Source organism: Camelus ferus, chromosome 13 (genome assembly GCF_009834535.1).
Source record: "Camelus ferus isolate YT-003-E chromosome 13, BCGSAC_Cfer_1.0, whole genome shotgun sequence".
NCBI classification, from domain to species: domain Eukaryota; kingdom Metazoa; phylum Chordata; class Mammalia; order Artiodactyla; family Camelidae; genus Camelus; species Camelus ferus.
Window position 1 is genome coordinate 50,033,027 of NC_045708.1, and position 13,545 is coordinate 50,046,571.

Below are 13,545 nucleotides of genomic sequence, written 5' to 3' on the forward strand. Positions count from 1 at the left end.
TTAGAATTTTCTTTTCAAAACTGAAGGACTTAATTGTAAATTCAGCATTGTTAATATCCTCCTGAGTATAATACAACATCTTGAAGTTGTGTTTTATGTTTTCAAAGCGCTTTGACCTAGGTTATAAATATTGATGGCCACCAAATAGGAGGAGCCCAGAGCCACAGACTAGCTAAAAAGTTCTTCTGGCGCCCCCTGATGCCAAGATCTTAGAAACACATTATTAAGGGGATCATCTGCAATACTGGTTATCAGTTCTCTTTTTTAAAGTTAGTTTTTTTAACTTAAGGTGTTCTGTCTTGAATCAATATTGTTAAAATTCTTAGGACTTTAAAAAGAGGCCATTTTAGAACAGTCAGAATTTAGTTCATAATCCAGTTGTTTTAAAATGAAATCTAGAATTGCTTAGAAATATTCTTAAAATTGATAACTAACACTTACCATTTACAAAGTACTACTACATAGAAGCTTGCTTGATCTTTACTTCAGCCATATTTGATAGTGTAATTGGCGTCACTGTACAAATGAGGAAACTGAAGCTTCACTGCTAGTGAAGTGAATTTTCTTACTTAGTCTACCTTGTCGAGTTTAATGGATGCACAGCATTCCAGTTTATGGATGTAGTATAATTTAATCATTTCTCTGAACAATATCTAGGTTATTGCATTTTTTCCATGACCAATAAACTTCTTTGAATAGCTTTGAATATAAACTCTCCTTATGTCTTTAGGTCTTAATGGATCAAGAGTTAAGCACATTTTAAGATGCTTGATGCAAGTCACCAAATTGCTTTTCAGTAAATATTTAATATCAGTTGCTTTTTTAAAAGGTATCCATGAAAAGACAGTCATTCATTTGTCCCCCATGAAATATTCACTTAGCCTCTACCATGCACCTGGTACTTGCTAGGTACCTGCAGAACCTCAGTGAGCAAAGGAGACAAAGATCACTTAACTCTAGAAAAGACAGTCAATTAAAAAATGTAATAAAAAGCACACAGCATTATAAAGAAAGATATAAATAAAAGCAGTAAGAATCAAACCTCACAACTGAAGTTTGAATGGTTTCATGATTAGAAAAATAAAAAGATATAGTTTCTGTAATATTTTAGTTAACTGACTTGTTTGACAATTGGGGTTTTTTTTTTTTTTTGGCTAAACTTTCCCAGTAATTAAAGATTTGTTTATTTATGAAGAAACAGAGCCCAGGCAATAATGCTCCCTCTGTGCAGGAATCTCCTATTCAGTTCTCTAAAATTCTTGTACGTGTATCACTAGATTGATTCATCCTGAAACAATGTGTTTTCAGAATTATGCCCAGATGGCACCGTGGGACAAACAGTGAAGTAGGCATGGCTCGTCCTGCAGGCTCCCAGCAGTCTTCTGTATCACTTTCCCTCTGGGTAGTGCCTTTCCTTGGCTTTTAAAAACCTGGTCTCCCAAAGAAACCAAACAAACTCATTTATGATAAGGGTTAAATCACTTATTCTCTTTTCTTTCCTGAGAGCATTTAGATTTTAATGGAAAACAAAGCCTTTTACAGCAGTCCCCCCTTATTGGTCGGGGATATGTTCCAAACCCCCAGCAGGTGTCTGAAACCATGGATTGTACCGAACCCTGTATATACTATGCTTTTTCCTATACATACACTTCTGATAAAGTCTAATATCTAAATTAGGTACAGCAAGAGATTAATAACAATAACTAGTAATAAAATAGAACGATTATAACAATATACTATAATAAAGGTTATGTGAATGTAGTCTCTTTCAAAACATCTTACTGTATAAATCTAATGCCTTCTTCACCTTAACTAAGTACTGGCCATGCATCGTGGCTGTAACTTTTGCAGTCTGAGGTATGACAGCAGAGCTAGGACGAATTTCTTTTTCCCTTTTCACAATTTCAAGGATAGAAGATTCATTCTTACTGCACAACATAGCAACCTCAGCGTACGATCATCTTTCTTTCCTTAGTATGAACATAGTAAGAACTTGGAACGTTCTTAGGAGAACTTTTACCTTTTCACTTAAAGGAAGAACTTCAGGGCTGCTCTTTGACATATCTGAATTGTTAACATCACCACGCTTGTACTTTGGGTCATTATCACGTAAAATAAGGGTCACTTGAACACAAGCACTGAGATATCAGGAAAGTTGATCCGATAACCAGGAAGGCTACTAAGTGACTGAGAGGCGGGACCTGGGGATGATCGTATCTGGGGCGTCACGGAGCTGGATGGCACAAGACTTCATCACACTGCTTAGAACTGCATGTAATTGAAAACTTATGAATTGTTTATTTCTGGAATTTTCCATGTAATAATTTTGGACCACAGTTGACTTGGATAACTGAAACCAAAGATAGTGAAACCATGGATAAGGGGAGGCTACAGTACTGAAAAAGAAAAAGAAAAAGAAAAATCAATCTCAGAATATAATATCAGGCTTTAGCAAACACACAGGCGACGTTTCTCTAAATTGGAGACGTACTTCTCCATTGTAGCATAATGGCAAGAGGCTAATTAAGTGACTGAATCCAGGGTTACTTCAGGATAATAAACAATAATGGCTAACATTTACTGGATGCTTGTTATGTGTTAGGCACTGTGATAAGCATTGCACATGTGAACTGTCCTTTGCTCATCACTACAGCCGTAGAAAACTATTATTCAATTGTGCAGACGAAGACGAGGCTCAGGGAGGCTAAGCAGTTTGCCGAACGTCATAGAGCTGGTACATGGTAGAGCCAGGGCATGACTCAGGCTGTAGGATTCCAGCACTTGCACTGCAGCTCTGCTGGTCTCCTTCCTAAGGGACCTACAGGGGTCCTGTGTCAGCCTCCCCTGGGCCACCTAACCAGATTCTCCTCTACACATTAGCTAATAATAAAACCACGACAACAGAGCTTCATTTTTAGTGTAATGTTTGTTGTGAAATGCAAACACAAGAGAAAAGAAGGAACCATAAGATGCCATCAACTGTTCCTATTTTGGCATGAATATAAGATGTGGAAGCAGGATTGGGTTAAAGCAAGGAAAATGAAACCACAGGATGCCAGGAACCTTGGAATAGGATACGGCAGTCTGAGATGATGATGAAGTATAGGAGGAAAAGGTGGCCTTGCCCAAGTGAGGACCACCACAGAGTAATTCATAATGTGTTCTTCCAGCTGGTCCTGGTTCAGTAAAATGTCTAGAAAGCAGTGCTTTTCAGAGTGAGGTCTATGGACAATATGCATTAGAAATGCTTGGGTACTGAGTTTAAAATGCAAATTATTGAGCCACTAGCCAAGTGACAATTCTGCAATAAAGTCTACGAACCGCTGTTTTAGAGGTTGGACACACCCTTTAAGAGAGAGAAGTGTCATGAAGGATGAAGTAGGGTGTGGGCAGGAAATGTAGGCAGAAAGGGGAGAACTGAGTGCCCAAGACATTGCCTTAGTAAGAGTGGTTTTGGCGGGGCAGGAAAGGGTGGGCACGAGAATCTCAGGCCATTCTCTCTGGTACTATCTGTTCCCTCTCTCCTTCTTCTTCCTCTAAGCACTGAGCACCCCAACCCACCTCGGCAGCCCAGGATCCCAAGAAGCACAACATGTTACACACACCAGCAAACCATCATGTCCCGTTACCCACTCTGCCTAGACCCTGCCCTGCCTCTGGATGTGAGGTTTCAGCTGAGGATCTGAAAACCTCCAAGGGCTGCTGAAGTGGGAGCTTCTGGACTACCAATCTGGACAGTCTCTGCAAAAGTTCCTGGGGTCTTTAAGCAGTAAGGAAAGAGCCCCGAAGGGGAAAACATAATTTGTCATCATACAAAACCAACACTGAAAATGTGAAAATTAATTCCTTAATTTCACTATGACCCATGTAAAAAGTGTGAGAAAAGGATTTCCAGGCAGGAGTGTTTTTCAGTTCTGCACTGTAACCCAGATCCCTTTGCAATGAAGAAAAGGGACAGGCTCTATAATCCCTTTAATGACAAGTCGGAGGCCTGAGGGAAGGGCAGTCACACTTCATAATGACTCAGCTTGCTTGAATTACAACTTGCAGTAGAAAAGTTTCCCAGAGAAGTCATATTATTTTTTTCTTGACAATTCTCCAGAGGAATGCAAGTATAAGCAAGATACTAAACCACATTGTACTTTGCTCTCACAAAATATTATTGGTTGTTGCATTTCCATTGACTCCTTAAAGATTCCTATTAATTTTTCAGGACTTTAGGGGCTAAAAAAGAAAAAAAAAAAAACCACCAGGGTTCTGCAGTAAAAAATAACTGAGTTTCACAATCTCTCTGAGAGTTGCAATCCACTCATAGAGAACAAAGATTATGCATTTCCATGAGGAAGTAATAATCTCCTGTATTAGCTTCCTATTGCTTCTGTAACAAGTTAATATAAATTTAGTGCTTTAAAACAATACAAATACATTGTCTAGTAGTTCTGGAGGTGAGAAATCCAAAATAAGTATCACTGGGCTAAAACCAAGGCATCAGCAAGATTACGTTCTTTCCGGAGGTTCTAGAAGAGAGTCAGTTCCAGTGCCTTTTCCAGATTCTAGCAGCTGCCTGCATTTCTCAGCTTGCAGCCCCATCTGTCATTTTCAAAGCCCAAAGCACAACATCTTCCAATCTCTTTCTCTGACTCTGACCCTCCTGCCTCCTTCCTATAAAGACCTTTAGAATTTCCTTGGACCCACTCCTACAATTTAAGAATGATCTCCCCGTCTCAAATCCTTTTTGCCATATAAGGTAATCAATTCACAAATTCCAGGGATTAGGGCATGGGCAGCTTTGTGGGGTCATTATTTGTCCTACCATGACTCCTCACCTACCCACTCGTTACCAACAACTGCAGTTTTTACTATTCATTGTGATTAGGTGCAAGCAAAAGAAATCAAATCTGGCTCTGAAGCAGAAAAAGAATTAATGGAAAGATAGTGGGAAAGTAGTAGAAAGGCTGGCAAACTGGTCACGAGCAGGATCCAAGAGACCACAGGAGCCAAAACCACAGCCCAAACACAGCCTAGGAAGAATCTGGTGAGGACTCTGCAGCTGGCACTGTGGTCACTGCCACCACCTGCCCTGTGCCCTGGACACGCCAGTGGTGTGCTGCTGCTGCACCCATGTTGGATTCTAAGAGATTTCCCAGAGCTGTGTCTCCTGTGTGAGTGGAGGGAGGAGGGCACCTGGTAGACTAGGCTTAAGTCTTCTGCTTGCAGTTACCTGATGGCTGTGGGGAGAGGGAGCCTCTGCTCCACTGAGGCTTCTACAGTGGAAAGCCCCACCTGCTTCCCACTTACTCTAGGATGCCCACAAAGAAGTAAGTCCTAGTACTGGGAAACTGAAAAATGGCAAATGTCTGCTAGACTATTCAGACTCAGAAACAGGTACATCCTGGGCTTGACAGAAAAGTTGCCCCTCTGAAGAATCCTAAATCACTGGATAACACTTGGGAGCTACCTATTCTTGCACATGAGTTTTGCTGCTCTTTGACATCAGACCCTCACCTCTATGTAGTCCATGTCACTCAGAAAAATGTCTAGGTGGCTGCTACCTTTTACCTTGTCCTCTTATTCTTTCTTTTTAACAATGTGATTGACATGCATGTATTTCTTACCTTCTTCTCCCCCTATATACCAAGTTCTTACAGCCTAGGAATATAAGCATAAAGACAGTCCTTGAATATGTCTAGGCATGCCTTTCTATCCTAATATACAAGGGTGACACAGTAACTCATGAAATGATTCATCGTTTGCCTTGTTTTTCAAGGTGTGGTAATGACTTTGTTCTGACATACCGTTTTCTCTGCCCTGGGCTTCTGGTGCCTGTCTGATAGGTCTGGCCACTGTCTTTGGCTTTGCCATCTGACATGGACTAGGGTCAAATCCTCCCCCTTGGCCCAATAATGTTGAGTTCCAACCATAGAACTACACTGGCCTAGGGAGACAGCACATAAATGCTGTGAAACAGCTGAGGTTATTACAAGGAGAACAGAAAGAGAGAAACCAAAAGGAGATGCTTATGCTTTAAGAAAAACAGGACAGGAAAAAAACCTTCAATAACTTGAAAAGCACACTCTTTGTTTCTTTTAATGTGGCTCCTCTTTCTTGAATATCTAGAACTTTCTGAAAGAAAGGTCTAGAAAGGTCCTTCTGTCAGCTCTGGTCAAACCTCTCAGATGTTGGCCTTGGTTAGCATGGCCTTGATACCAAGACTGGCAAGGGCAAAAGTAAACAAAGGAGCCTTGTAAATGTCCGTACTCTTTGAACTGTAATTGCACTTACAAAGATCTAGCCTTAGGAAACAAACAGAGCTATGGAAAGGAGATTTATGTATAATGATATTTATTTAAAAGCTAATTACAATAAGAAGAATTTGCAACAGTCTATAAGTCCAATAATGGCAGGAGCTAATGCTTACTGAGCTTTTAATTTGTATAAGACACGGTGCTAAGTGCTTTATATGAACTTTCTCATCAAACCTCATGAGTGAAGTGCTGTTATCATTCAGTTTTACAGATGAAGAAACTAAGTCACCGAGAAGTTAAGCAGCTTGCTCAGGGCCATGCAAATCCAGGTAGTAGAGCCAGGACTTGAACTGAGTTTCATCCGAGTCCAAAGCTGGTGTTTGAAACTACCAAGCCATACAGTTTCTCAATGGGGGGATGATTGGATAAATACAGTACAAACATGATGAAATATTAAATTGCCATTAGAATGATGATAAAATTTAAAATTATTCATGATATAATATTAAATTAAAAAAAACCAGACACAACATTTAGTAAAGCATGATCTCCACTAGGGTAAAGATATACACAGACTGTTAACAAATATGAAAAAAAATGATTGTTTCTAGTTTGTGAACAAATATAAAATTGTATTTCCTTTTTCATAATTTTCTATACTTTTCAAGCATCCTACAATTAGCATCTATCACTTGTATAATCAAGGAAAATTGTTGGTTTTCAGAAGAAAATAACTCTAGGCTGGAAGCGTCTAAGAATCAGTGCTCAGGGGTTAGCCCTGTCATGTCCATTGTGGTGGGTCTCGACCCTACAAGGCCAGGCAGCTCTGACACACTGTGGCCAGCCCCCAGGTCTCAGCATGGGAGCCCTGCATGCAGGGCTGACCCAGCTGCCCCATCTGAGCCATCCTGCTACAAAAGTGAGATTATCAGTGAATGAGACTGGCGACCTGCACAAATTACAGGTCAGAACTGGATAGGAATTTTCCAGTTCTTCGACCTCTACTGAGGTGACTTTGGACAAGTCATTTATCCTTTTTATGCCTTTATTTCCTCATCCATAAAATGAGGACAATAGTATTATCTACCTGATGAAGCTGTTGTAAGGATTAAATGAGAGAAATCATGTCTAGTACATTCTCTGGAACATAATTTTTACTCGATAAATCAACACTTAAAAAGAATGACAAAACACACTTTGCCCCATGGTAGACACAGAGGCAAAGGCTGAGGAGACTGAGTTGGCACTATCCCTAAGAAACAAGTGGAAGATATTATTGCTAAAATCAACTCCTTTTAAGTAATTTGATTAAATTAAGCTGGTATTCGATGGACCAAAGAACGTAGTTGTGTTATGCTTCTAGTTTTGTCCAAGAATAAGAAACTACTTTTTTTTTGGTTTGAAACCATTCTAAATTCCCTATAAACACACTGTCTTCTGTAAGACTTAGTCTAGTGTTCAATGTCAGTGTGTATAAGTTACACAAAAATTCTTACCAAATTAGAGATGATTTGGGGTTTCTCTATATACTCAAGTATGTGCTGTGAGAGTAATAGGCATAATTTGATATTCTGCTTCAGGGATAGAATTGTCTCTTTATGGACATAACACCACAGACATTAAATAAACACTGAAAATACCATGAGATTTTTCTAGCACATTAGGCAATACACTGATGACCAGAGCTGAAATAAACAATATTTTTCAGTCATAAAGTTTCTGTGTGTGAGTACATCATTCTGTTTACGAAAGCTTTTGTATGTTAAACTGTTTGAAAATGCTATAAAATACTAATAGCAGGTGGATTAAGGCAATAAGATTAGGGGTTTTTTTTCCTCTCCCTTTTATTTTTCTTGTTAAATTCCCTTCTTCTATTATAGTTACTGCTTTTATAATGAAACATGTTAAGTATGATTTAAGGAGACATGAGCCAGCCACTTGGTGGCGATATACTGTGAAGAATATAGCCTGTGTGGCTTCGTTTCAATCCTACGCTTAAACATTTTGTCATCAGCTTGACTTCTCTGACAACCTTGTCTTACTTCAGATATCTGTTTCTTTGGGACATTACCTTCTCGTAATTAAGCATCTCTTTTAAATGACTTTACTTGAACTTAATATACCTGGTTGGTTTGAAACTATGACAACAAAAAACTCTAAAGGAAGATGGTTTATTCTCTATTAGAGCTAATAAAGGCCTAGTCATATATGAAAATTATTTTTATGTGATGCAAATAAATAATTGAAGTTTCATTGCCAAATAACCACCTGTAGTTTATACAACAGAATTATATTAACCTGTATTAAAAGTCAAAAACACACCATATATTATTTTTAAATAAAAATGCTAACTTCAAAATAGTAAAAGTGAAAATGAAAACAGGCCAACAACGTATGCTATAAACCCATGATTTTGCCAAACTGAAGTTGTTACATTTTAATGTAATATTTCTCTTCTTACATTTTTTAAATAATGTAGATGCAGATGCCTGCTTGGGCTCCCCGAGAATGAACATAGGCCTATAAAATGCTGTTTAGATGAGTAAACCCGGCTGTTGGCCACTGGGGCATAACTTTGCTCCCTCAGTTTTTGATGGAACCACATACTTGGGACCTTTACTAAGAGACTTAGTAAAGCATTAAGGAGCCAGAAAGAATTTGATTTGTCACAATTCACAGTGAAACATTTCCCTCTTGCTGTGGAGAAGTGAGAATAAAAACAGGAATGAACTTTCAGCTTTTCTGATGTTTTCATCTTCTAAAATCCCCTACCCATTGTTCTTAGAAAACCACCCTTCAGTTGAGCCTGTGCTTGAACCCAGATCAGCCTTTTAAAAAAGAACTTCCAAAGACCCATAGTAACCTTTTTACTGGGACTCTGAGATATTTTTCTCAAAGAGCGTTGCCTCGGCCACATAGCTTGTTATGCAAGCCTGTGATATCTCTGTAGCAGTTAAGGATGCTTCAAGTTGCCTGTTCTCCCTGGTCCCCAAAGTAATTCTTTTAAAAGAAGAATTTGAACACTGAAATCAGAATGACTGAATGAATGGGGCTTGAGGCACTCTTGGGGATCCACAGCTTAGAACCATTTTCAGGAATATCTTCCATCAGCTGGAAGAATTGTGTCCTTGAAGTCACCTCTGGCAGCTTCTAATTATCAGGAGGGAGGAGATGGGGCAGGAAGCTCCAGAATTCTTTTGAGTTTAGCCTGTAAACAAGTCAGCTGCCAAGGCAGCTCACCCACTCTGGTCAGAAGCTTTCATGAGTAGACAGGACTAGCCAGGATCCTTGCCAGAGGGAACGGAGTAGAGGGAAGTCATTGATGGCATTCCCCCCTTGTGTTATAACCTGAAAGTGTCTGCTAATCAAAACTGGACTTCCTACATAGAGCCAAGATGCTGTTTGCAACAGCATCTCTAAGGTTGTGTAAAGGCAAAAGTCACACATCTTGGAGACTCTTAAGGAAACCTAAACTTTATTGCATTATCTATTGGAAGGAATCAAGTAGAGAGCAGTTGTCTTTTTCTGGCTCAGTGCATGAAATAAAGCCTAGAAGCCTCATGAAATTAGTGGGCACACTTTGAAGTTTTACAAACCCTAGGTAGTTCTTATTGTCCTTTGAGTGTTTCCTACTTTGGGATTTACCCACTTTAATAAAAAGAAGAAAAGACCCACACTTGACGGTTTTTGCTTTTACTTCACCTTTCAAGCATATTAAAGTTACTGGTTTACTTTAATCATCTCCAAACAAGTGAAGAAACTCTCTTAGGAAACTGAGTAACCTGAGTGCAAAACGTAAAAAACTGACACTGTTTTCTTTTTGTTTAAGTTCCCCAGGTCACACTGAAATCATTCCAACATGATACTCAGAATTCTGAGCTTTTAATTGCTTCCATTTTTAAAGGACGCCTTACTTCTGGTAAGAAAATATTACTCAGGCTCATTGAGTAGTCTTTACTAATCATCCATTTGAACCCTCCACACTGAAAAATCATGTGTCAGGCATAAGTTTCTTGATAATAAAAACATACCACATGCTTTCCATAAGAAAATATTCAACAACAATCTGCTTAAGATTGAATTTAAGGGGTGGTTTAGATAGATTTTGTCAGCTTTTGCTCTGGGTTAGATACATGTTCATTTTAATTGATGTTGGGGCTCAAGACCTCAAAACTTCTTTCTAAAAAAAAAGCACCATTATTTGAGTGTCTACCATTGAGTGTCTACCATGATACATATATCATCTTTTTCAATCTTCAAAATCTTTTTCAACCTTCAAAACAAGCCGTGAGATAAATGTTACATATCTATTTTACAGATGGGAAAACTGGAACTCAGAGAGGTTGAGGAACTTGTGCGGACTGAAAATTCAGACCCTGCTTTTCAAATCCTGAAGTCTGTGTTCTTTCTTTTATACAAATTAGCTCTCATTTTGTTAGTATGACTCAGTATTTTCCATTGATCAGCATACCTAAATGTTTTAGGCATAAAATATATTAACCTAGGTTGTGCAGTGGACAAATATAACTCTAAATACAAATTTCAAACTGAAAAACCTTAGCATGACTATTTCACCACCGACCATGGGTAGATCATTTGTTTGCATAGAAATCTGTCAGGAATACTATACAAACTTTTGCATGTGAGATTGACATTATTTGGACTTTTATTTATTCAAAAGATATTCTATGTTTCCAGGCACACATTCTATGTGCCAGGAACTATTCTGAGTACTAGGGAATCAGCAGTGAAAAAAATGAACAAAGCCCCTGTCTTCCTGGAGCTTCCGTTCTAGACAGATGTGGAAAAGTAAGGTGGCGGTACGTGCTATAAAGAAAGATGAAGCAACGTAAGGGTGCTCTGAATTTCTATTATGGGAATCAATTATGAGTCACGTGCTTAGGCTCAGACCAGATCCCTAATTACAGATGCCTACACAGACCTGAACCTTGAGATTTCTGTGGGAACTGTGGAGGCTAGAAACTCACGACTGCTCTGTTACACAGGTTTTATTATCTTTATTTTATAGAAGACGAAACTGGAGCTCCTGTTAAGTTCATAATTATGCTCTGAGGTTACAGAGCTAACACGTGGCAGCGCCCAGTCTGAACCCAGGTATCTCAGGTCGTACTCTTGGTCACTCTCTCTACTCCTTAACATCCGCTTCCCTGGCCCCATGTCAACTTGGGGATTCTCCATCCTCTTCCAAGCCCTAATGCCCAAGGGTATGTGGCAGTCAGTACCTCCTGTTAGCTTCTTGATATCCTCAGCGAAGGCATTTTAGTCCTAGGAAAACAATAACTTCACACCCCACCGGGACTTTGGAGTGAACTAAGCCACACTGGTCCCGGCCCACTGGTTGGCTTTAGGAGAGGGGCTGGACAGCTTGGAGACCCCCAAGTGTATGGCAGGTGTAGCTGGGAAATAACCAGGGCAGGGCCAGTGCAGCATCTGACACATGATGGTAAGTATCCAATAAACATTTGTCAAAGGGAGGGAAGAAGGGAGAAGGAAGATGGAAGGGGCAATACCCAGCGAGGCTCAGAACCAACTCCAGTGTGATAAGTTATGTCTCAATTATAGTCTACAGTTGAAAATAGAAAATAAGGTTTTTCATGTACTAGGGACAAAATGTGATGTGCTTGGTAGGTAACACACGTTGAATATACTCTATTAATTACTTAAAGATTTCAGATGATTAATTCCACTTCAAAATTCAAGAAAAGCATTGTTTTCAGAGTAAAATGTCAGTGCAAGATATATAGCCATTTGGATTTCTGTCTTATGACATATGTTCTAATTAGAGTGAATGTCCTTTTTCAGCAGGAAAAAAAGTCATGAACAATAAATTTTGAAGAATGGTGATAAGTTGTACATAACTTGTACCCTGTATAAAAAGTTACAAACAAAACAACAGAAGAACGTCAGTTGTGATTGTGGCCAGCTTTAGGCACTGTTGCAAGCAATTGGGGATTCTCACTTTTGTCAGACAAACCAAATGAGGTCTATCACTAAACCTTTTTATATAAAATATGCAATCACGAGCTCAGAGAAATGTCTAATGTCTAATGCTGTCCACGTTTGCCAGACATTCAGTTCTAGAAACCCACTGACATCAGATATGTGTAGACAAATTTTCTCAAACAAAAGGTACTTTCATGCAGTTTGGAAAGGCAGTCACTTCACAGCCCAAGGTAAAGGTTAATTTTATTTCCCCTTCCTTATTTCCTTTGAGGTCAAGGACCTTCACTTGGAGTAGAGTAACAAGAACAACGATTCTGGCATCACATGGACACTAATGCTTAGCTAAAATTATTTTTCTTTACTTTCAGACAACAGGCAACAAGACATTGGACTTTTATCAGGAATGGTCTTCTTTGCCATTATGTTGTCAATTCTTTCTTTGATTGGGATTTTTAACAGATCGCTCCGAACTGGGTAGGTTTCTGTAGATTTTGTTTTCTAATTTAGACCATATTTTTGTACCATTGAAACACAGTCAACTCAATGATTTACTCAAAAAATCCATCAACATTTTTATTCAGAGAGAGAAAAACAAAAAGATCAGTGTTTAATGAGTACCCACCCCCTCCAAACTCTTCACAAATGTCATTCATTTAATCCTTGCCACCACCCTGCCAGAAAATCTCAATGGCTTGTTTTACAGATGACTTACACAAGGCTTACAGGGGTTAAGTGGTCAGCCCAAGGGCACCAAACACTAAGCCAGGAGTCCAGACACAGCTGATGTTTCAGCCCGTGTTCTCTCTCTCAGCACACTTTCTCCTCATTGTGCCCTGACATCAATCTACAGCGCCTGGATTCTTTACAGAGGTTAAGTCGTAACCTGCCTCAAGTTCTACCCGAACAAATCCCCTGAATCAGTGTGAAGAGAAGTGTAGCAACGTCTGAATTCGTCACTTCGATACCAATCATGTTAGTGTATTAGCATCCAGCCACAATGCCCATTCTCCTTGGCCTCCTTCAATTATTTTTTTTCTGACACGGTATGAATAAAGATCAATGCCTTATTATTAAAAAATGAGACATTGAGGGAAGCAAGGCCTTTGATCGCTTAAATTTTGCTAGATGTACTGTGTATTTCTAACCTGTTTAATAGAGTTGTTTGATGTGGCAGTCTCCCAGTTCTCCCAGTGACTCACAAATGTTAACACTTGGGAATGGCAGCAAGTTTCTATTTCTTGCCATCATTGCTTCATGAGATATTACTTCCTTTGAAATTTATAATCAAAATGCAATAGACACAACCTTGTAAACTAACTATACCTCAATAAAAAAA

The 13,545-nt window shown here is 39.1% G+C and overlaps 2 protein-coding genes across 4 annotated transcripts in view; one reads left to right on the forward strand and one right to left on the reverse strand.

Annotated features, from left to right (window-relative positions):
* C13H1orf141 (chromosome 13 C1orf141 homolog) overlaps positions 1-13,545 on the reverse strand; it is a 159,039-nt gene that overhangs the window by 105,375 nt on the left and 40,119 nt on the right. The gene's annotated exons all lie outside the window — the stretch shown is intronic.
* The window catches only part of IL23R (interleukin 23 receptor), a 50,837-nt gene that overhangs the window by 31,284 nt on the left and 6,008 nt on the right, over positions 1-13,545 (forward strand). Inside the window, exons 8-9 of the mRNA XM_006191011.3 lie at positions 10,075-10,164; positions 12,578-12,683. Of these exons, the coding sequence (XP_006191073.1) occupies positions 10,075-10,164; positions 12,578-12,683 (196 nt within the window). The remainder of the gene's footprint in view (positions 1-10,074; positions 10,165-12,577; positions 12,684-13,545) is intronic.